The sequence below is a fragment of the Ictalurus furcatus genome, chromosome 7 (genome assembly GCF_023375685.1).
Source record: "Ictalurus furcatus strain D&B chromosome 7, Billie_1.0, whole genome shotgun sequence".
NCBI lineage: Eukaryota > Metazoa > Chordata > Actinopteri > Siluriformes > Ictaluridae > Ictalurus > Ictalurus furcatus.
In genome coordinates this window covers 24224098-24248466 of record NC_071261.1, presented here as the reverse complement: position 1 = coordinate 24248466, position 24369 = coordinate 24224098, and the positions used below count along the sequence as shown (strand labels likewise).

Below are 24369 nucleotides of genomic sequence, written 5' to 3'. Positions count from 1 at the left end.
ACCATATCCACTGCTTTTTAAATCCAACATCATGAGTATTAATGCAAAGTACAATGTAATATTTAAAAGTAATGAACATTTAATCTGTACATTAAATAGTTTCTCTAAATAGAAAAGTGGCATTACATATGAAAATATACAGTATGTAGACCGTTGCTATGAGAATACATAGAGGAACGTGAGAAGACTGACACAACAGCCCATCCATCCCATTCTCCTGTAGCATTTCTCCAGTAAATAGGATTGACTACTCATTATATTGAATGTTAATTAGAGCGCTCAATTTGAATTCTTATCACCTCTTAGCTGTCTCACTTTTTATAGGGTCTGTTGTGTTTTCTTTCAAATGTACCTGTAATGTAAATGTAATTTAATGCTATGTAAATCTACTGTCGTGCTATTGTATTGCTCCCACATGCTGATCGCAACAACATCCCCAAAAATGAGTCTATTACAGATGCTGCCAGAAAACTTAACAATGCAGATGGTATTTGTCTTGTGTCTGTGTCCTTGGGATCCTGTGTAACCTCCGAATAATGAGGTACGGTTATATGGTGGCCTGGTTCCCCAACTGCCTGAGGTTCAGTCCAGTCCTGACCCACTTTACCTAGCTTAGGACACCAGACAAAAGGAATCACAGTGGGGGAAAAGCATAAATTTATAGCAAGACTAAATATTTAATTCCTGCATTCTTACTGGGCCCCATGGTAGCCTGGGGGTCATAAGCAACTACTTACTGTATAGCTAGACATGGCCCCTGCTTAATGGTACAGTTAGGGGTTTTGGTGGTGCTTAGAGGATTCAAATACACAATCCCTTTGTGTCTGAAACATTCTTATAGTACAGGACGAGGAATTTTCAGAACTAACACACCATGTTATTGTCAGGCAGGAAGATAGATACACCACCTTGTCCTGATTAGCTGGATATTGGTGGTTGCTTTCACAGAGCCTGGGCTAGCAGAAAGCCTGAAGGTTTATCTAAACTTCTGAGGAGAAATTAACAAACATGCTAAACGATTGAAAACAACTTTGAAAATGTACTAAACACTCAACATGTGAAGTGCTACAGCACCACAGAAAGTTCATGATGTGGACGACCAGATTTCAGCTGTGTTCTGAAAGAAAATGGGATCACAAAAAGTGCAGTTTCTCAGGATGTATTTATCGATAGAGACTTCAAAGCGCTTCTGTAAGTCGCTTTGGATAAGAGCGTCTACCAAACGCCGTAAACGTACACTTATTATTCAATCTTCTGTTATACATTTATAACCGGAATCTGTTTAAATACATTGTCTTTAATAGGCTGTCTTTGCTCACATCTGCTTTGTTCGGTCCAGCTCTTCTGGGATTGATTCTGCCTCCAGCTCCTCCGTGCCTCCACTCGAGCTAGTGCTTATTGACAGTGGCTTGGGACAGGAAAGCGGCATCATCTTCTGGATGAGTAAGGACGAAAATGTCATGTAATAGCAGTGCTGGAGTAGCCATGGTGCTGAATGACAATGCAAGAGGTCCCATGCATCAAATGATCTGTGTCCCCCTTATGCTAACGTGTGCCAGTCTGCAAGGATATATGTATGTGTGTGTGTGTGTATGTGTGTGTGTGTGTCTCTAGTTGTAAACCAGTAAGTCCAACACCTCTTCTTGCCTCTCTTAAGTACTGGTACATGTCTCAGTCAGCTGCCATTCTCTCATTTAGTTTGTGCTTATTTACTCTTTGGCTGTGAAAATTGACTATCTGCAATCTGGTAACTCTGAGCTGGACTGTACAGGCAATTTAGGTGTGTGTGTGTGATATAGGTGTTGATGAGAAAGATACACTAATGTATTTCACGTGAGGTAGGTATTGTACAAAGATGTGCCTGGAGAATGCGTAATGTAAAACCACAGTCCACAGTTTATGCTTTTATCACCAGCCTGGTTATCTGATTAAAGCAAAGCTGCGGTACAGAGACTGTAATGTGCTGTACCACAGCATCCCCTCTTGGCCTGATATGGCACTGCAGCAGCATTTAATCCCAGTTTCTATTTTATCCTGTATAAAAATCAGCACAGGTACGATATTAAGGAAGAAAAAAGAAGAAAAAAAAAAAAAAGAGTAAAAAGGTCCATAAGTGATAACAACAACAACAACAGGTCATGTACACCAAAGGTTCTCAAGCTTTTTGAAGGTAAGAACGCCTTTAAATAATACCCAGTTTCCCCTTAGCAACAGATTTATTTTAACAAACACCATCAAACTAATCAAATATTAGACTTACAGGCTTAATAGGTAGTGGAGATATAATAGTTTTGGAAATCACAACTCACCCTTATCCCATCATTATCCATTATCAAACAAAATAAAAATGTCATGGACACCTGGTGGTGCCCGGACCCCATTTTTAAAAACTGCGGACGCACAGTAAAATGATGTTATGGTGTGATAACACTGTCCACACGCTCTTTTCATGATGTAATGATGTTTATTTCATGCTACGATTAACAGCATCGCACATGATTCAAATGATAAATAATAAAACAACCAAAATGCCTTTAGTGCATTACAGCAAAACACATACACACACAAACCAGTAAATCATTTGGTACAAGAAATATACATAATATAAACTCCTTTACATATCACTGCACAATTTCATTTTAGTCTTGTTTCCGATCTGGATTCATTGAAATGAAAAAGTAATTTTGAACATAAAACGAGTATACATTCGTTATCGTTGTTCACTCCCTCACATTACAACCACAGCTCTGTAAATTCACTTTAATAACTGCCTGTATGATAAAATTACAGCCCTGCTTCGTAAACTCGAAATGACTGCAAATACAAGGGAAAGTAGCGATGGTTCTATGCTTTGGTTTTTGTAAAAGTTATCACATCCAAATTGTGGCTATTAGAACATCCTGTCATCCCCTGAGGCAGAAACTGTTCGATTTGTGCCACTGCGATCATTTTCCTCTGTATTGAAATGTTCTTGTTGATTACCGCAGCCAGGGCAAGGGCTCATATTTCACTAAAACAGATATGCTCCCGACACACACAGCGAAATTGCATAGGACGATTGTTCATACATTAGGCATTGTATGGTACAGTGATCAGATTCGAAGAACACACATATGTTAACGCTCTGAAATTATTTAAAACACTTATATAAATAGTGTACATGGTTCAAGCCTATTTAAAAGAGTATGTTTAAAGCAACACATTACATCCGTTACGTTCTGCAGTATCCGAGCATGATCTAAATTCATCCTTTGGCTTGTTTTTTTTTAGTGTATATGACACTCGTGCGCTTTCAGTCTATCCCATCATCTCTCAAGTGCATATGACATCAACCTATCAAATCTATCACACGTACAAGCAATTTACAGCTATTCAAAAAAGAAAAAAAAGAGAAGACAATCACAACAAGCCTGTTTTACAGCACACATCGTTCAAGACTTCTGCTTTCTGGATACATTTTGGGATGTGTCGAACTCGGAACTAAAGAAAAACTGTGCTATGATGGAGGGAGCTGGATAAAAGATAGAAAAGAGGATGAGTCAGACATGACAAGAGCGAGGGAGCGAGAGAGAGAGAGACGCAGCTGTCTGAACTCCCAGGTGCTCCATCACTTCTGGCTAATCTGCCAGTGGAGACTGCTGCAGGCTCTCACTACATCCCTCCATCCATCCCAGAGCAACCGCAGCACATCTGTGAAGCAAAGATCTGACCTGATACCACGCACACAAACAAAATTTCTCTGCAGATCTTTTGGAGCACGCTTGCACACTATTATCACCCTCTCTCGCTATTATCATAATGAGCTGAGATGATGAAACAAAACAAATTTTACAGAGTAATTCAAAACATATTTAACAGGAGCTTCTGTATTTACGAGCTTTCTTGCACTCTCACACAAACATACACACCGTTTTGGTAGCAAACAAAAAAATATGAGCAAGAAATGTACGATCGTATATCCATATTGTAGAGATTACAGTATAATCAAGCACCAAGTTGAGAGCAAATCAGCAAATCAAGGTCAAAAGCTAAACCATCAAACATCATCAAACACAATCGTAGGACACGTTATTAAATTTAATGAAATAATATTTTGACAGGCAGACGTATTGACGTTTCTTCATCAGAGTAGTCGGGTTTAGAGCTTCTTGATTTGTGCCACGGGCAGAATTTTGCTCTTGATTAAAATGTATTGAATGCAAGTAAACAACAAAAAAAGTGTCAGTAATGCACCGAAGTCCTTATTCTGTTGTAAAAATCTCAAGTTCTGAAAAGATTCAGACCCGTGGCTGTTCCTAAATATAGCTTTAGTGCAGTCATGGGGCTCAGTCTAGTCTTGTGTAAGACAGGCTGACTTAAAGTAATGCACTGGAGAGTCGCTAGACCTTTATCTCAACCTCTCTCTTATTACCTAGCCATCATGATTTCCAAGCCCTAAGGCTGTCTTTCAACTGTTGTCGGTCATTTGAGACACATAAAATAGTAGGAGGCACAGAGGCAATACCATACACACTGGAAATGCCTTCATCTTCGCAACAAAAAGTACCTGAGAAAGAGAACGAGATGAGTAAGAGATAAAGTAGAGGAGTGGAGAAAATCATATTCAGTGTTAAAGTCCATCATATACTCCTTCGCAATAAAGACATTCAACATCCAGTGCTTTGAAATGTACCTTGGCTTAGATCATTGCCCACCTTCCTGCTTACCAGTGTATAACAGAATTTAAAAAAAAAAAAAAAAAAAAAGATCCTCAGCAGTATGTTGCAGGATTTAAAATCCCTTAACTGAACTATTGTTTCAAGATGTGCAAGATATTATAATCCAATTCAGGTTGCAGGATTAAGATTTCACTGAGCAGTACAGCTTCAAGGCCTCTCATCAAATGGCACGCAAGATCCAAAAAAAGCCGCTCTTGTGCCTTCCTCCATTTGGTGATTTGGATTTCTTTTGGTAGCACGGCCATGTAGCTGACAGCAGACTTGATTTGGGACAGATGGTCTCTCTAGTAGCAGCTTAATCATATTTCGCAGAGCTGGCTTGTAGACTGTAGCGTTGGCCAAAATACATCGCTGATTGTGCCCAGCCTGCATGTGAGGGGTTTAATACAGAACAGCACAATGCACAGTGAAGGTGTGTGTGTGTGTGTGTGTGTGCTCTTAACTTTGAACATTAGCTTTACCTCAGTAGCTAAGGAAGAAGGAGGGGCATTGCTTTTTCCTCAGGCAGTGTGTAGTGCTCTTGCTGGGGCTCCACCATTTCAGTAGAACTTATCATCAATGCGGAAGTGCGGTCTTGTCACGTCGTCTGGGTTGAGGAAGACCGAAATAGACTTGCCAGGGTTTTCCGTAACCAGCTGCTGCAGTCTCTGGGCTAGACGGTCATCTTGCGGGGAGGTGGCTTTGGAAGGGCCGGAGCTTGGCGATGATGCTCCGTGCCCATTACTCGTCCCAGCAGCTTCCCGTTTCAGCTGGCATGCCTGCCGAGCTTGCTCCAGTGCCGCACGCAAATGTTCAGCTGGATCCGAGCGCAAGTGGGCTAGTTTCCGGGCCACCAGTAGGGCTGCGTTATCAGTAAGATGTTCCAACATGTTGTACTGAGGGAGGAAATAATTGGGGCAGTTTTTACCAAGCACACAGTGTGCCAGGTCATCCAGGAGACCCAGGAACAGGCGGGCTGGTGTCTCTTGCTCTGAACAGCTCAAATAGGCTGCAGGTAAGCGGTCACAAGCCCAGAAAAGTAGGGTGCGCAGGTGGTAAAGGCTAAGACCTGTACGAGGGCGTGCCAACAGTCTGGACACAACAGCTTTGGCTGCCTGGAAGGCTGCGGCCATAGGAAAAGGCACACACTTCTTCAACTGGACCTCGCTCCGAGAAAAGGCAAGTCTCCATTCACGGTCTGGTCTGGAAGCCGAGCCAGCAGTTGGGGAGCAGCAAGGCAAGAGATAAAACCCACTAATTGCCTCCTCCTCAGTGATCTTTCCATCCCAGAAGTGGTTTGTAGTAAGCCAGCTTTGAGCTACAGCTGGCCAGCCTCGAAACGACACAACGGGCAAGAGATCATAGAGGACACGGCTGGTGCCTGCTTTAAGGATCAGCGTGGTCAAAGGTCCATTGCGTTCCACACGATCAGGAACTGGAATCCCTCTTTGTGGGTGTCGCTTTAGCTCCTCCACCGCTGTGCCCACTACGTTCCAGAACCACTCCGTGACCAGCAGGGGTGAGAAGTAACATCCATCCAAGGACTGTGGAGATTGGAGGGAGGGAATCGAGCCCAATATGGAACCGCCTTCTTCCTCTTCACCATTTTCCTGCCGCTGAATGTTCGGTTCGTCTTCGCAGCAGATACCCCATCGGGCTAGCATGGCTGGGTCGCAAAGCCGCAAGCTGAGCCAGGAGTGGCACGGCGGAGACTGGCGCATGTCCAGAGTTACAGGCTGGTTGCGGTCATGCAGTTTAAGGGCAGGCACCAGAAGGGTGAAGTCCAGGTCAAAATCCACACCTCTGACATAGTCACCCAGCTCCTCTGGGTTCAGATCAAGAACACCCTCCCTGGCACCACCTGACAATAGCAGGTATTCATTTGCAACCGGGAGCCTCTTGTCCACCTTCTGAACCAGGCCTGTGAGAATACATATTCATTGAGTCAAAAACAAGGACTCTGCCTTTGAATGAAGCATGGTAAAGAATGTTCAATGATATTATCACTAGAGTATGAATAAAATTGCCTTGGACGTTATGTATTAAATGTCAGCCTTTCACAACCCAAGGCAACAGCACTGAACAAGTCTGGTTTTCAGAATTTTACCAGCCTTTGAAAAAAGATAGTCATTTTTAGACCTCACAAAAGCTCCAGAGACTTTTCATGTTAACAGAATATAATAGGTATAAATGTTATAGACACTGAAATCCATCCAGCAGTTTAAATCTTATAATATAATTTCACTCATTCGATTATGTGCAAACTAAATCAGCGTGTGAACCTTGTTCCACACAGTGATGAAGGCGTGGGTGGAAAGCTTTTCCTGCATGTGTGAAAAGAGGGGGCTTAAAAGGGAAAAGAGAAAAAGAGTGAGAACAAACATGCTGTGAAGCATGTAGTAGAGTGGAAATTTAAAATTTAAAAAAAAAAAAAAAAAAAAAAAAAAAAAATGCAGATTTCGAGTTCTTTTCAGCTGTTCACTATACCATGAAATAAGCCTATATTCTAGATGCAATATCATATGGTTATATTCATTTCTCCGGGCTAGTCAGCATGGCTCTGTGCACTCTGCAGAAACATCAGCTGAACCATAAGTCCATGCAACAAACTAACCAGCTTGTATAATGTTTAATGATGAGAATGTTTGACCTGCTATTCTTCCATCATACTCACAGCATATTGGACTTAGTTATTCATAAATTCCCTTCTATACTCAAAGATGAAGTGGTTTGATGGGGCAGTGGTGGCTCAGTGGTTAAAGGCTCTGGGTTACTGATCAGAAGGTCAGGAGTTCAAGCCCAGCATTGCCAAGCAACACCGTTGGGCTCTTGGGTAAGGCCCTTAACCCTCAATTGCTCATTTGTATAAATGAGATAAATGTAAGTCACTCTGGATAAGGGTGTCTGCCAAATGCCATGAAAGTAAATGACGTGGCCCGACTTCGAAGTGGAATTGATTATTTTCCAATCATAGCACATCCTAAAGTGTGTTATTGCTCTTATACCACAGCAATTTGCCAACATCTACTATTTTTTTTATTATTATTATTTATTAACAAATGCCACCATCATACCTTTAAGTCGTTTGTAGTTACATTTAATGTTGTGGATTGTCCGTGACGCAATTTAGTTCCTGCGATCACTTATGTTAAAACAGCTATAAAAAGTCATTCCCTCCCCAGCCTCACTATTTTCCTCTTTCGTGAAATTATTAAGACAAAACCCCCACAGATGACAGTTTCCGTTTATCTTGGTAACATCACAAAGCCATCTGTCCTGAAAACTTTTCTATGGTGGAAAGCATAATGGATGTTAAAGTGATGATGCCCCATGACTCCTTCAATAAATGTTAAATAAACACCCCCTTACAGAAAGTTGCACCATTTCAACCATTATAACATTTTCTTTCTTAGATAACAATACATTTATACGGCGTGTATACAAGAGAATACGCTGTTACTATATAAACAATAACCTAGAAGACAATAACAATTATCTTATAAGTTATTGTTTCTATAGTAACAGTATCTTACATAACCAATAACCAGCCAGCACTACTGTCAGAGCTGTTGTTATAGGAAATTAAATGAACACATTCTAACCAATCGGAGTTGACAATTCAACAACACCGGGTACAAGTAAAATGTAGCACATATATTGAATATCATATTTATCACATGCACTGATGATGATATGAATTTGTTGTTGAAATACAGAAACAGGCAGTGTATTCTCAATGGGCACATGGGCAGAGCAGTAACAAGGCCCTCACTCCAGTTGGTTTTGTTTTATCTCAGAGTGATAAAATGGGTTAAAACGGAGAGCTTATGAGTAAAAACTCATCTCAGTGTAACAGCTTTATAGACTGAGAAACTAGTCCGTCTGTTAAAGGCAATCTGGTGCCTCTACGTGCTACCAAGTATTAGTGCAGTCTTGTGCTTATCTCCCACACAAGAATAAAAAATATTTCCAGAAAACTTTTTTTAATCTGCCTTCTGTCACTAGTCAGGTTTCTGGAGATATGTGCAGACTACAAATTAACTTCAGGACTCTCAGCATTGGCACGTTTTTTTTAAAATTTATTTTATTCCACTATTACAGTTAGTTCTCGAGAAATATGCCCTGTCTTACTATACATTAGCTCCACAGTAATTACAGCACTGAGAGGTGATAACAGGATGGTGATAATGTGCAGCTCGACTTCGGGATCAGAGAGTGTAATGTCACTGGTAGACTGGGGAAAGACTGTAACAAGGTGCAATTCCTCTAATTAAGCTATTTTACCACAAGCTGCATGTTCAGACACATTTTATAAGCATGAAAAGCATGAATGCTAATATAGCCATCTGGAGAGTAAAAGAGGAACAGAGGTGATTATCTTTTCTCTGTTTTAACCAAAAGAACCATCTCTGTGATTTTAAGAAAGGGGGGGGGGGTGGATTCGAGACATAAACCTTCCACACTAAATTTTCTGTATTTATTAATTTTCAGCTTTGATTGGTCAGAAGGTGTTGAGTATTGATCTATAACAGCGCCTATGACAATATCCATATTAACGCATTTTCTAACAGCTAATTCACAGGGACTTGTCTAATCCAAGGGCCTAATCCAAGACTAATATTAAACAAATAAACAGATGTGCTGTTATTTACGCTCTAACGTAAATGATGAATAAAAGCAATTATAAATGTGTTTGCTTTTTTTGTTTTGTTTTTTATGTCTTAGAGTTCACAAATAACTGTGGTATAAGAGGAATAAAACACTTTGGGATGTGCTGGAAAATACATATTAAAAAATTAAAAAAATTAAAAAACCTTGAGGGGCAAGAGAGTAACTAATCCCACCACTCCATCATTGATTATTTTCCTATAACTGCATGCCCGGTTATCTTTAATTCCTCACATATAAGAAACGGGTACATTAGCTGATGATTTGAAAGCCAGAATATTTTCTATTTGCTGTCATCTTGCTAAACATCTATGATCTTTCCGGAGAGCTTTCTCTGACAGGGTAAAAGCGTTATATAGTTATAATGCATCTTTATACATAGTCTTTAGTGTCAGATCTAAGTGCATAGCCTGTCAGAGTATAGTAAAAAAGTAAAAAGTGTGAAAGTATGTTAGGCAGCGGTTCATCATGGCATAAGATGCAAATCAGATACACAAAGTGCAGCAATATAATTATGCAAATATGCTCCCTGAGACCCAAAATCATTTTATTTCAACTCATTCCCTACTCTTTTTCCAGCCACAACTACTATAGATTACTCAAACTTAATTAAATGAAAAGATGAGAAAACCTATTTAGCTCCTTACTAGATACCTAGAAGGTTAGCACTTGTGCTTCAATAAAGCACAGTAAACAGACCATAGAGAAGCTTCACATCCAGAACCAAGATGATGAAAATGATGACATTTGATTTTATATACACATCTGAATTGTGTCTATGAACTGTGTGCAAGTAAGAATGCAGAATTAATCACATTCTGTCTTTCAATCGCTCATCTTTCAGCTGTCCCAGGTCAAGGCTAAGTCATGAGTTATGAGAGGAATGAATTATAATCAGTGACTGTTACGCACAATATTACTCACCACAAAGCATCACAGCAGTAATAACGTATTCCAGAGTCTTACTCTGTAATCATGCTTTCTGATACTGTCTAATCCCACTAATTACACACGACACATGCTCGGGAGTGTGAACGCAGCCCTGTGACTCACTCCATTCTGCCCACTCAACAGTGTTAAAAAAATAAATTATAATTATTATTATTATTATTATTCATGAATAAAGATAAGAATGAAAAAAGTAGCAAAAATAACTGCTATTTGCTAACAGTTATTTCACCGATATACACTAAACAAAAATCCACCCTGAATGAGTCACATATTTATATGTGATCAACTATGCAAAATATTGATTTTATAACAGTTGCCTAAATTATGATTCTCCAATGAGAATTCATCTCTTTCTAATGAGAGTGCTGCAGCGTTTTATTGCTTTAGTCTGTCCAGCTCTCTCACCTCCTAATCTGTACATTCTGCTCAAACAGATCGTCTTCCAAAGCTTCAGCTTTCACACCAATACCGCCATCGTGCAGATCACTACTAAGTCGTGTCTTGTCTCTACTGTAACCGTGTTGTATAGCTGCACTGAGCTGTAGAAGTCTGAAACTGAGCTGTGAAATGGGTCTCCATTACTTCTCCACTGGATGTCTCATTAATATGACGTTGAACGTCACGGGATAATGGTGAGTGAGAATTGAAGCTTCTGCATTTTGTTTGAAGGAGTTAACAGAGAAACCTGAGCATTATGTTTGAGATCACTGAAATTTTTTTTTCCTATTAAACGCTACTGTGCCTGCGCTAGCAATCTCCCCCTGTGATGTAAGTGCAGAAGACGACTACAGCAAGTTAGCACCAGAATCACTAAATTCATCACAAATATTGATTTTATATATATTATATATATATATATATATATATATATATATATATATATTATATATATATATATATATATATATATATATATATATATATATATATATATATATATATATATATATATATATACACACACATATATACACATATATATACACACACACACACACACACACACACACACACACAGTTGCAATCAAGATCATTCAACCCCCATTGCAAATCAGACTTTCAGCTGCTGAAATAGTTCAACACAACGAATGCTTCCAGTGGTTTCCCCAAATTGAACAGAACTGAAACTGAAAATGCAACTTATAATGATTTCTCCAGTTTCAAAATTATTCAACCCTTCATGGCAAGCATTTTTAGTACTTAGAAGGACACCCTTTTACTGTTATAACCTGCTGCAAATGAGATGCATAGCTTCTGGCAGCGTTCCTGAGGAAATCTGAAACCATTCCTCATGAGCAATGGCCTCCAGTTCAGTAATATTCTTGAGTTTGCGTGCTGCATCCGTCTTCTTCATATTCCACCAGAGATTTTCTATGGGGTTCAAGTCAGGTGACTGTGATCGCCCTGTAGAATCTTCCAGGACTACTTCTGCAACCCTTGTTGGAACTTGAGGTATGCTTGGGATCATTGGCCTGTTGAAAGGTCCAATGACACCCAACATTCAGCTTCCTCACAGACAGTATGAAGTTTTCTCCTAGGATTTCCTGATACTGCAATGAATCCATCTTGCCTTCCACACACTGCAGGTTTCCAGTGCCAGAGGATGCAAAGCAGCCCCAGAGCATCACCGAGCCACCACCATGCTTAACTGTGGACAGTGTTTTCTTTCTTCATTCTTCTTCCTCCAGACATACCGCTGATCCATGGTGCCGAAAAGTTCCAAAAGTTTTGTTTCATTGCTCTACAGAACAGAATCCCAAAACTTCTGAGACTGATTTTGAGCCGATTTTTCTTGTGCTGTTGGATCAATAGTGGAATACGTCTTGGAGTTCTGGCATGGAAACCGTCTGCATTTAATACGTGCTTTACTGTGCTCACTGAAACCTCAGTGCCTGTTACCACCAAGTCTTGCTGCAGGTCTTTTGCAGTCACTCGAGGGTTTTCCTGCCTTCTCAGAAATCTGTTTGCAGCCGTCGATAGCTACCTTTTTTGCCCCGTCCAGGTATTTCATTCATTTTCTACCCCTAGCCAGTTCAGGTATTTCATATGTTCCAGCTCAAACACATCTGGTGCAACTAATGAAGCCCTTGATTAGCTGCATCAGGTGTGCTTTAGACAACACCTGTTTTGCATATTTGTGCTGTTGTGAGGGATTCTATTCAGGGGGTTGAATAATTTTGAAACTGGAGAAGTCATTTTCAGTTGGATTTGGGGAAACCACTTGAAGCATTCATTGTGTTGAACTATTTGAATTGCTTTTGTTTGATTTGTTCTTTGCAATCAGCTGAAAGTCTGAAGATTTTGACAATAAACCTGATTTGCAATGGGGGTTGAATAATTTTGATTGCAACTGTGTGTGTGTATATATATGTGCGTGCTTCAGGGTGAAATTTTGCTTCCTAAATATTAATGTTGAAGATATTCTGTACTGCAGTAATGAACAGACTTAAAATTATGGCTATTTATGAAACATTAAATATTAAACCGTTAAATATGTTTGTCTTAAGGTGGTTTTGAGAATGAGTATCCAGGTACTGAACTGGAAACACCAATCAATATTCAAAGCCTGTGACGTTGTGTCTGGGTCAGAGGTAGTACCATTACATGAATTAGAGTGATTTCAGTAAGGAAGGGAGGGAGGAAGAAAGAAAGTGCCGTTCTATCTTAAATTTTACTGCAATACATGTGACTGAACAAAACCAACAATTTTCCGGTCACATTTGAGTAAACAAATAGGTTTATAGGTGAAGTACAGTACTGCGCAAAAGTTTTAGGCATCCATCCTATTTTCTGTACAATCTTTGCTGTAAGATTCTTATTTTGTGATTTCTACATTATTGAGTTGGTACGAAAACATTTTAGATCCAAACATTAGTTTTCCAGAACAAAATTAAATGTTACAGAAAAATGTTTGCATGTCAGTAAAGAAAGCAGCAGATTACATAAGACACACTTTTCAGAAAAAAACATCATGAAGGCTGCTGGATTTTGCTGTAAAAATAAGAAGCAAGTGTGCCAGTCAAAGTCTCCAGAAGAACCGTGGCAGATTGTCCAAGATGTTCAATAAAACTTACAGCTCATTTCCTTATAAAACTGCACACATTGCACCTGAGACTACTGAATAATTAATTTTTTAAAAGCAAAGGGTCATCACACCAAATATTGACTTTGTTTCATTTATTACTGCTCTTTACAGGATTTCTTTTTAATGCAGAAGCATTTAATTTCATTATTTTTGAAGGCACCTTTGCTCTACAGCATGTTTGCATGTGCCTTAGACTATTACACAGCACTGTATGCATTTAAAGCCACCTTTATGGTTGACCCAGTGTTTAGGACAGTCCGTACAGGATTTCACTGTTTTTTTGAGATCGTTGAGGCCAAAAATGCTTTGCTGTGGCTTATTTTCAAAAATTTTACTAAGCAACTTGCAGAGTTTTTCACAGTGACATTCTGTGGTAAAAATCTGTGCCAATTGAGGAAAATTGCAAGCTCCTCTGAATATTGTGGAATTTGCTTGATTCTGCGTTCATTTCTGCGATATTATGATATGGAAAGCATGCTGTTAATACGGAAAAGCCAGTTACTTGGTCAGTAAATGTAGATGTGCTTGAAATTCAGATATCGGTGGAGACATGCAGCCAGAGGCTTGCTGTGTTGTTCTGTACATGGAATATTTGATTAAGGTGTTGTGCTCTCTGAATGCGAGATACGTCTCTACTGCTGTGCTTCTGCAGGAGAACAGGGTATTCTGTCAAAACCTTCAGCATCATTACGCAATAATTTCATTTCTTTTGGAAGAACCTAATCAGTAACCAAGCATTCAGCAGATCCCTAAACGACACCTCAACACAGTTAGCTTTCCGAGTTAGTGGTTGTCCTTGTTTTTTGTTTTTTTTTAATGACCCAATGACCCGTGAGGACAGAAGTCCAGCTGCTTTTTGAATCCTCTCAGTCACTGAGGCTAATGGTGCTATAATGCTGTTACAGTATAATGAGTCCTTCTGGGAGGAAGGATAAACATAGCGAGATTATGCTAATGTCTGCAAGGAAAGGTGCTGTGAGATAGAGCGTGCTGATGTAACACGCTATTTTGACTGGAATGCGAACACTTTTGCTCCCTTTCATCATCAGAATAAATTCAGGATGACAGACAGACGGTAGAAACATCAATGCCACTCTTTCAGGGAATACCTGTATTTAAAAACAAACAAACATACATTTTTATACTTCGTAATTAAGCTAGTTTTGACCAACAGCATGTACGGATCTATATAGTAATCGCCCCCATCAGCCTAGATCCAGTCTCAAAGGCGATGTGATACATTCAATACTAAAGCAATCTTTTAATCATTAAACAACTACAAGCCAAATAAAGAGGAAGGATGGAATATAGTCTCTGCAGCCACTACGAGGATCTTTGCTTACTTTCCAGACACCAATCGACTGGAACATGGGAGGGCATATATGCAGGAAAAATAAAGCGCGGAGAGATACAAAACATATTGAAAATCTGTTTGCATCCTCGGGGTGTGGGCAGAAAAAAAACCCGAAAAAAAACAAACAAACAAACAAAAAAAAAAAAAACACTCAGCATACAGGAGATAAATAAATCTCTCCAGCAGGCGGAGAACAGAAAACATAAGACGGATTATGTAGCGTGAGGAAAACTTGAGGCGACAATGAGACAGACAGGACAAAGAGAAAATGGGAGTGTAAAAGTCTGAAAGAGAGAGCGCGCGAGAGCGAGAGAGAGAGACTGAGGCATATACAGAAAAGCTGTCAGTGAACTAATCCATTGTTTGACAAGATTATGGGCGGTTATGATATTTTAAGATTTAACAGAACTATAAAGCGCTCAAGCAAGTATCTCTCCCCATCCTATTGTCGCAGCGAAGAGGAAAGGCAAGCAGGATGACAGTTACCCCGTGTGTGTGGGCTGGATGATGAGAAAGGGGATGTTCAGGAAAGAGAATGACTTTATAAACCAAGCAGAAGGAGAAACCCTGCAGGATTGGGCTAGTGTTGCTGTAAGAGAGAAAGAAAGAGGATGGGAGCAGTGCCACCTATTGGTCACACGAGAGCACCTAAAACGAGACAACACCAAGGTGTGTGAATCTCACCAGAAAATCTACGGACTCTGAACGGTCACCATTATGCTTTTGAAGCCACTTAAACTTCTTGCAACACTGGTACTGAAGTGTGTTCATTAAAAGCTGTGTGGAAACAAGAGCAAATAATTCTGTTCATTCTGGATGTGTGGCAGCCTGGGAAAACTCTTCATATACTTCATTATGCTTTTATAAAGTAGACACATCAAAGTATATTCCAGAATTCAGTTGTAGAAACAGCCAATGGGTTTTCCCAGACCACCACACACATAATTCCCTGTATATGTTTGGAGAACGCACATGCCATCACTTTTGACACCAACAAATTTGAACTTGATAGCTTAAACTATTTTGGACTCGTATCCAACATCCTTCGTTTGAAACCCAAAATATGGCTATAATAATATGAGATATTTCTGAGCAAAGCAGGATATTTGAGCAAGAAATAATGCATGGCTGGACTCATCCATCAGGATTGTAAATAATTGCGGCAATTATTTTCCATGAATGCGCATACATGATTATGTAGTCAAAGATGAGAACAAGTTTAGAGGCTGGTAAAAGTCTGTATTTTGATTATGGAAAATTTCTCTTTTAAGTGATTGATACTGGTGAATGTGGCACAATAAAACCAGGGATATAAACAAAGTAAAAAAAACAAAACTCAAAGTTTATTTCAGGTCATAATTAATATGTCATAGACGACCGGCACAACGGCACTGTTGTGTTAATAGTTATAGTTGTATTGTGTATATGTGTATATATATATATATATATATATATATATATATATATATATATATATATATATATTGAATGTAACTATAAACAGATAAAACATACATGTCATTCTTTATTAAATTAAATAAATTTTATCAGAGACAAACTATTTTGTTAGAACAGGAATAACACACTTTGGGAGGTGCTGTGATTAGAGACTAATATTGAGGATGGTAACGCTGTGTCGTTAATGATTTCCCTAGAACAGGCTGACCCGAAGTGTTTTACTCCTTACGTAGCATCTAAGGCTGTTTTCACACTGGGCACGTTTGCTGTGGTCCGAATCCGAGTGCGATTGTTCCCAATGCCCCTCGCAGCGATGGTATGGTTTCAGACTCACTTGATTCTATTATACCCTGGTGCTTTTGCATTCATCTTACGTCATCACAAACGTGCATGGAGAGCACAAAGCGGCTCACCATATTTTTTTAATTTTTTATTTTGATGCTATTATGTGCAGCAGTGGACCCTTATGTGCAACATTCCCCTGCCACGCATGGTACACGTGTTGTGGAAACTAATGATTCAGATAAAGTTCGGACCCGAGTACGAGTTGTATTCACATTCACGGGAATCGCAGCACAGCTCCAGTGCAACTGAACACAGACCGCCTCCTTCAGTTAGTCTCAGGTTTGGTACCACGTTGCACTTCCTGGTCCGCAGCTTTCACGTGACCAATTTTTCATGCAGACTGTGCTCTGGTTCAGACTAAACTGCCAGTGTGAAAGGCCCTTAACATAAATCTCTCCTTTTTTTTTTTTAACGTGAACTTTTGAAAGCAATTTCTTCTCACCCAGCATGTTGAAGATGAAGTCTTTGGCCGTGTGCACCTCAAGTGCAGTCTGGTCCCCAAACTCGCCTTGCTCAAGCTGCACGAGCTCCTGCACGTGCGAGGCCAGCTGCTCAAGCGCCGTGCCTGATCGGAAGTCCACCTCGGACACACGCTTCACCGGCGCCGGCGCACGCGGAGTCACTGCGCTCCTGATCACCTCCATCGAGCCCAACCTGAGACAACACAACTTTGAAATACAGCATGCTGGACTCCATCGTACACTTACAACTATGGACTTTTATGTTGAAAAAACATGTGAACCAAAGATAGGGATGTTATGATGTTAAAGTTAAGATACTATCATAGTGAATATTTCAAAATAGTGGTATAACATCACTAAAGTGTACTTTTTTCCTTTTACATTATAATTAATACAACAGTAATCTCTTTGGGACTATAACTTACAGAATTCCCTTTCCACAGTTAAAAAGAAACATTTTCAGCTTTTCTATTTTCTTGCTAATAGCAACAACAAAAACCATTCTTGCTGATAGCAAAGCTTAAGGAAGAGGAAACTTTGGATGGCGAAGTATATTGGTGCAGAAGTTAAATACCGTGGTTTAAAAACCTTCTAAATTAATCATACTTTTTAATATAACTTAATTTATATCTACAATCTATTTGAATTTGACAACAGATTTAAAAAGACGTTTTTCTGATACTCTTTCCAAGTGTTTAGATTTACATCTTAGCAACGACGTTACTTTGATGGCAGCAGCATACTAGCGTACTACATAGTATGTGAAAATAGTATGGTAGCTATGGTAACGTGCACTACGTCTACATACTAATTAGTACGGTAGTATACAATTTAGCCCGAAGACTATTTCCATTAGGTAGTGTTTAACGGTTATTAACACACAAACTACCGTATTAACACTAACTTCCACAACACGTCACTGATGTAGCCTGTACTGTTGTTGTTTTGAAATTATTGTTAATATTATTATTTTTATACGGTCATTAACACACAAACTACCGTATTAACACTAACTTCCACAACACGTCACTGATGTAGACTGTACTAATGTTGTTTTGAAATTATTGTTATTATTTTTTTTTTTTGCCTCGAATGCACTGAATAACTACCCAGTGAGCGGGCTACGTAGCACCGTGGCTAACTAATTAGCCAGCTAATGTCCGGCTAACTTGCCAAATACTACAGAATTGTTCATCACTTCAGGTAGCTAGCTATCTGCATCTGTGACTTCCAACTCCCCTGGATGATCAGCACGAACCCGGTTTGTGTAGCTAAGCAAGCCGAGATCACGACAGGAGAATATCTGCATATTTAGCTCATTAGTAGCTAAAAGTGGCAGCCTCAAGAAGAAGAAGAAAAAACAAATTCCACAGCTTTGCTCAGGGATTAGCTGGCACGCTAGTCTGAGCAGGTGGGACGGAGTGCATGAATCTAGCGAGATAAACATTTTAAATAGTTCATGCCAAGCTTATTTAAACACACTTAAACACACATAAACACAGACAGAGACACACACACACACACCCTAAATTGCAGTGTCGAAGCTCTGTGCCTTATGCCCCGGTGGTTTTGTTTGGATATGTGATTAGGAATCCGGTTTCAGCTCCCGTCATTTCCAACTAGTCTCCGCGGCACACGCCTTCCCACGGCAACACCAAACCCGGAAATCACGGTTACCCAAGAGGATCCTGGGATTTGTAGTGTTTCAGTGGCAGTGATGGGAAGATTGGATCATTATATGCCGGGCACACGGTGGCTTAGTTGTTAGCACGTTCGCCGACAAGGTTGGGGGTTCCCCGTGCTGCAGGGGTTTTCCACTGGAATAAAATTGGCTTGACGTTGGACGTTCGATATTCGCGGATCTGCGGAAATTAAGGGACAGTCTCTAAAGTTACATACGACATTGTTAAACACGATTCTAACTTCAATAGCATTTGAAAGGAATGACTTACAGTCATATAAACAACTGTAAAGTGTTCATGTAGGTGTCAGCTATAATGCACACCTTTAGATTTTTGATATTTATTAAAATGAGCTATTAAATCACATTTAAATTAGACATGAATTTCACTGCTGAATGGGCTCATACACAAAATATACAATAATTTAAAGCTCAATAGCATTTGAAGGGAATGACTTACTGTCATATAACCAACTGGAAAGTGTTCATCTAGGTGTCAAGTATGCGGTCCCTTAATTTCCGCATATCCGCAAATATAGAACGTCCAACGTCAAACCAAATTTATTCCAGTGGGGTTTCCTCCGGGTACTCCAGTTTCCTCCCCCAGTCCAAAAACATGCATGTTAGGGTAATTGGTGTGTCTAAAGTGTCCAATGTGAGTGTGCCCTCGATGGATTACACCCCACCCAGGGTGTACCCTGCCTTGTGCCCGATGCTCCCTGGGATAGGCTGCAGGTTCCCCGCGACACTGAAGGATAAGCAGTGATAGAAGATGGATGGATCTTTGAATCCTGTTCAGCAAAATGAACAAACCTTTATTGAAGTAATTTCGTTCATTTAATCATGAAATTAAAATGTTACATTTTCAATAGCCAGATTCCCCCCACACATCTACTTATTTAATCATATTCTGAATAAGAAAAAAAATATATAATGCATACAAGGACAAATTATGAGAAACAGAAATGATTCACTCACCACTCAACTGGGTCTTCTGGTCCGAGTCGTTCGTTATTTTTTCACGTGACAGCCGCATACGCTATATATAGGAAACAGAAATGATTTGTTCACCTCCTGAGCCACGTTTGGCTCTGAAAAGTTTAAAGCATTAACTAACTCTTTATTACCGATTCGATGTTATGGAAAAGAACCACATGACCACAGGTGAGGACACGGATGTAGACTGAGCAGTAAACAGAAACCTTCATCTGCTAATTGAGTGACCGTAACACTGCTGCCACTGACCCAATCCATTTGTCAATCTCACACTCTCATTCTCCATCAAACATAAAGACGTTTCCAACTACGTAAAGTTCTCTGCCTCTGTTACCTGAAGGGAACATAGCCCACTCTTTCCTAGGAGAGAACCATGACCTCAGATTTGAAGGTGCTGATTTTCATCCCAGCTGCTTTACTCAGTTCTTCTTTATGAACAATATTCAAGTATGAATTTATTCAAATATTAAGCAAGCAAATGGGGACCATTATGTTTATTTATTGGAGCCATCTGAGCGTTTTATTTCTCTCTGAACCCAAATTAATTAGACCTTATTAAAATTTAGATTCACAATGTTTTGTATATAATTAACAGCACTTAGTTTGCAATTAGATTCAAGTTGACATTGTTTACAAACTGAGGTTATTGACTATAGGACTGAAAATCAATTTAGGCTTATAAATATGATAATAAAATGACAACTACAACTGTACATAAAAGTTTGGGCTAAATTACACAGTTTGTTGATTTTTGAAGTGAAAAGAAGTAAACACAACCTCTGCACAGTTACTTTATATGTGATAAAGTAGAATAGAAAAAATAGTAATTGTGGCAGGTGCAAAAGTTTGGAAACACTTTCAGTTGTAATGTCTAAGTACTAAACTTCCTAGGCCTCATTAGAACTCATCAGGAATAGAATTGTCATTAGGAATAATTATATTGGAGTGTAATAAATTCTCTAACCCTTCAAACCTTGTGATAACAGTCAGCAACCGTGGGCTCCTCTAAACAGCTGACTGATGATCTGAAAATCAATCTAATTGATGCCTACAAAGGAGAGGAAGTCTATAAATAGATATCAATAAACTTCCAGCTCACAATTTTCACCGTCTAAAATTTTCAGATAGTACTGCTTGTACGCTTGGGCAATAAGGCATGGCAAAACCTCCATATGACACTAAGGACATGCAGGAAGGTTTATTCAAAAAGGGAGTTGTGGCGCACCATTTAATTGTGCAGTGTTGCTTGCACAGACATCTGCATGGAAGAGTTCATCCAGCTATCCATTTTCCATACTGCTTATCCTACACAGGGCCTGAAGCCTATCCCAGGACACTCAGGACACAAGGCAGGGGACACAATCGCACACACTATCGACAATTTGGAAATGGCAATCAGCCTACTGGAGGACTGGAGGAGGAAACTGAAGTACCTGGAGCAAACCCCCAAAGCACGGGGAGAACATGCAAACTCCACGCACACAGAGTGGAGGCAGGATTTAAGCCCCCAACCCCAGAGGTGCGAGGCAAACGTGCTGAACAATAAGCCACCAGTCAAGAAACTGACGTTGAAAAGAGACTAGAAACTACAACAGGACCATAATCCAATACATACCTTAAAATCCACCTTGAACTACTTCAAGAAATGCAAGCTGAAGCTTCGGGAATGGCCCTCACAGTCGCCTGACTTCAACATCATTGAAAATATGTAGATAGATAAAATATGCTTAAACATGCAGTGCATTCAATAATATCTCAGAACTACAAGTGTTATGCAAGGAAAAGAGGGTGAAAATTAATAAAACAGGAATAGAAAGACTCCTAGCTGGCTAAAAAATGTATTTGGAGCTCTGCTATCTTAAAGGGGGTGTTATTAAGTACTGACATAGTGGGGAGTCCAAACCTTTACACATGCCACAATTACAATTTTTTTGCTCATTTTAATTTTTTATAGTTCATTAAATGTAAACTTTTCATTGCACTTTTTTAAAGAAATGTTTTTTTTAATAGTTGATACAGTTTGCGAAACCACCTCATGATATTTTTTTGTGATCTATAGGCCTGAATAATACATTATAGTTTTTTTACACCTTACTGATGTGTGACTTACATTCAGTAGTGTAAATGAGTGTGAATACCATTTCAGCTTTTTTTTTTTTTTTAAGACAAATTGCCAACAGAGGCACTTTCCAGGCAAATCCACACACAGCTTTTATACTCTTCCTTTCCCTATTTCTCCCTCACTTTTTAGCATGAAGTGAAATGTGATAAAAAAAAAAATCTTCAAAAGTACTGCTGGGTGCAGCATCCCATCCTCCTAACCCCATTCACTGCAGTGTCACCTTGAAATACCACCCTTTTGAAGTGGCATCTGAGAGACTGGCAGGGCTGATAATTGGTTCTGTGGTGGGAGAGCCAAAGAGAGCTCCTCAAAGCTGCAACATAGTGCCTCCCTCGCAGCACTCTCACATCTTTTAATATAATAAAGAGGCTGAAGAATGAATTTTATTTTCGAGTAGATGTACCAGACAAGATACTAGACACCTTGGTACATGTAATGCTGCCAATTACAAAAGCAATCATATACGTTAGATTGAATATACCACTGATTCTTGAGATAAGCGACAAAACATGTCCTACATACAGCACAAAAGTCCTCTTTATTTTAAAAACTAAAAAATTCATCAAAATAAAAATACTTACAAAGTTTACTCTAAAGGCAATCTATATGCTCTGGGCATTGATTGCTTATATTTTAAAAAATAATTTCATTACAATTCTTCTAAATGCATACTCTATACTTGGAAAACATGTCATTTAACCTGTCCTCCTGGTTGAATAATTTTGAAACTGGAGAAGTCATTATAAGTTGCATTTTCAGTTGAATTTGGGAAACCACTTGAAGTATCCGTTGTGTTGAACTATTTCAATTGCTTTTGTTTGATTTGTTCATTGCAAACAGCTGAAATTCTGTAAATTTTGACAGTAAACCTTATTTGCAATGGGGGTTGAATAATTTTGATTAACATACTAACAAGTTGTGTAAAGGAAGAGAACATTGTTGCCCAGAAGAGAACACCCTCAACGTAAACAAACTCCTCATTGCAATTCAACCTTACTTCTTCCACTATTCCTTATATAATTTACACTATATCATTTAATTTATCATTCCCTTGATTTCTTCTCCCACATTTCATTTACATCTCTCTAAAATATATCCATGAATTCAGCGAAGAAAACCATCACAAAACTCCTCCTCCCTCACGCAAGGAGTTATGGGAAATATTAGCTGAAAAAGTGTTCACAAATCCATCCACACTTCTACACAGTCTCTGTAATGGGCCTATCAGTTTACAGCCACTACTTCACAAGACTATGTAGTGGGATTTAATATCGGATTTGATGAGCTTGAAACCCTAAATCTCAGGTTCATATACCATATACTTTGAGCGAGGTTTACTGCAAACCATAAAAGCCCACTAGAGGATATGGTCACCTTTAGGACAGGTGGAATGGGGAAGCTGAAAGCAGATGCACCGCTGCATCATTATGTTGGAGAAAGAGAAGTATCTGTATCTGAACTAAAAGAAGAGGTGAGTAGCCTAGATGTTAGGAGTGAGGTGGTCACTATAGTATTTGACACATGATGGTGTTTTTCTAAGGGCTTTGAGTATTTGCATTAGTGTGTGTGTGTGTGTGTATTGGGAAAATTCACAATTTCAGAATGGCACATCCTTTAACAAACTTAAAAGAAAAATCCAACCTGAATGATTTGCAATATTTATAAGTAATATATGATCTTCAGTGGTATCCAAAATTTATGTTATAATATAATTCTGTATTGGTGTCTTTTTGGCTTAACCTTTTTTTTTACTAACATGTTGGTTTGTTTCGTAAGTTCAACCATCCATTCGACTACCTGCTGATTCCTCATTCATCTGTACACTCTGCTTAAACAGACCAGGTTCCAAAGCTTCTACTTTCATGCTAATACTGCAGTCACAACCACCTTGTTAGTCATCCCTGACTTACAGCTACATTGTATTCAGGAACTTTGAGACTAACATTTGTTATCTCTACTAATTCTTAGATTAGTTTAATTTCTCATTATTATGACATTGAACAGCACTGAAAACTGGTTAGTGAGAAAAGAAGCTCTTGCTCTTTGTTGATTTTAGGAGTTAAAGGCCAAACCTGAAAGTCATCACTTATGTTATGACCACAGAAATCCATCACTTTCTCTGTACTGGAGGGGGGAAGCATATCCCAGGAGACTTGTGGCACACCATGGATGGCACTCACAATTCGAGGGACACCATGGATGACACTCGTACACTACACACAATTCAGAGATGCCAATCAGCCTACAACATGTATTTGGACAGGAGAAGGAAACCGGAGTACCCGGAGGAAACCACCGAAGCAGAGGGACCATGAAGTCTGTCTTCTCTGTCATCTATCTTTCCTCAGCTCTTTGGGAAGGTTTGCAAACTCCGTGCACACAGGGGGGAGGTGGGAATCAAACCCCCAATATCACAAACGTTACAAGAAAAACCCATTTAATTAAAAAAAAAAAAAAAAAAAATTCCTTAAGACAGAATGTGTGTGTTCATGTAAATATTCAGAGACACTGTCATTCACTCGAAAATCAGTTGAGCTTGATACTCAGTGAA

At 39.3% G+C, this 24369-nt stretch overlaps 1 protein-coding gene across 6 annotated transcripts; it reads right to left on the bottom strand.

Moving 5' to 3' along the window:
* Positions 1-1443: 1443 nt before the first annotated feature.
* On the bottom strand, positions 1444-18854 carry tmem102 (transmembrane protein 102). 6 transcript variants are annotated; one of them, XM_053629376.1, is made up of 5 exons: positions 18544-18854; positions 17001-17212; positions 5180-6618; positions 4412-5084; positions 1444-3690 (listed from the first exon to the last, which is right to left on the bottom strand). In XM_053629376.1, the coding sequence occupies exons 2-3, from the start codon at positions 17200-17202 to the stop codon at positions 5258-5260; spliced, it is 1563 nt and encodes a 520-aa protein (XP_053485351.1). In that variant the 5' UTR covers positions 17203-17212; positions 18544-18854; the 3' UTR covers positions 1444-3690; positions 4412-5084; positions 5180-5257. The 6 variants fall into 6 exon arrangements, with proteins under 6 accessions (XP_053485351.1, XP_053485348.1, XP_053485347.1 ...); XM_053629373.1 differs by having other exon boundaries at positions 1444-4546; positions 4673-5084; XM_053629372.1 differs by having other exon boundaries at positions 1444-5084.
* Between the last annotated feature and the right edge of the window lie 5515 nt (positions 18855-24369).

Excerpts from the sequence above, each read along its gene's own strand:
- tmem102 (XM_053629372.1), bottom strand. The coding sequence starts at position 17,202 with ATGGAGGTGATCAGGAGCGCAGTGACTCCGCGTGCGCCGGCGCCGGTG. Across the intron at positions 6,619-17,000 it reads CTTCATCTTCAACATGCTGG|GCCTGGTTCAGAAGGTGGAC; the intron begins GTGAGAAGAAAT and ends GTATTCTCACAG.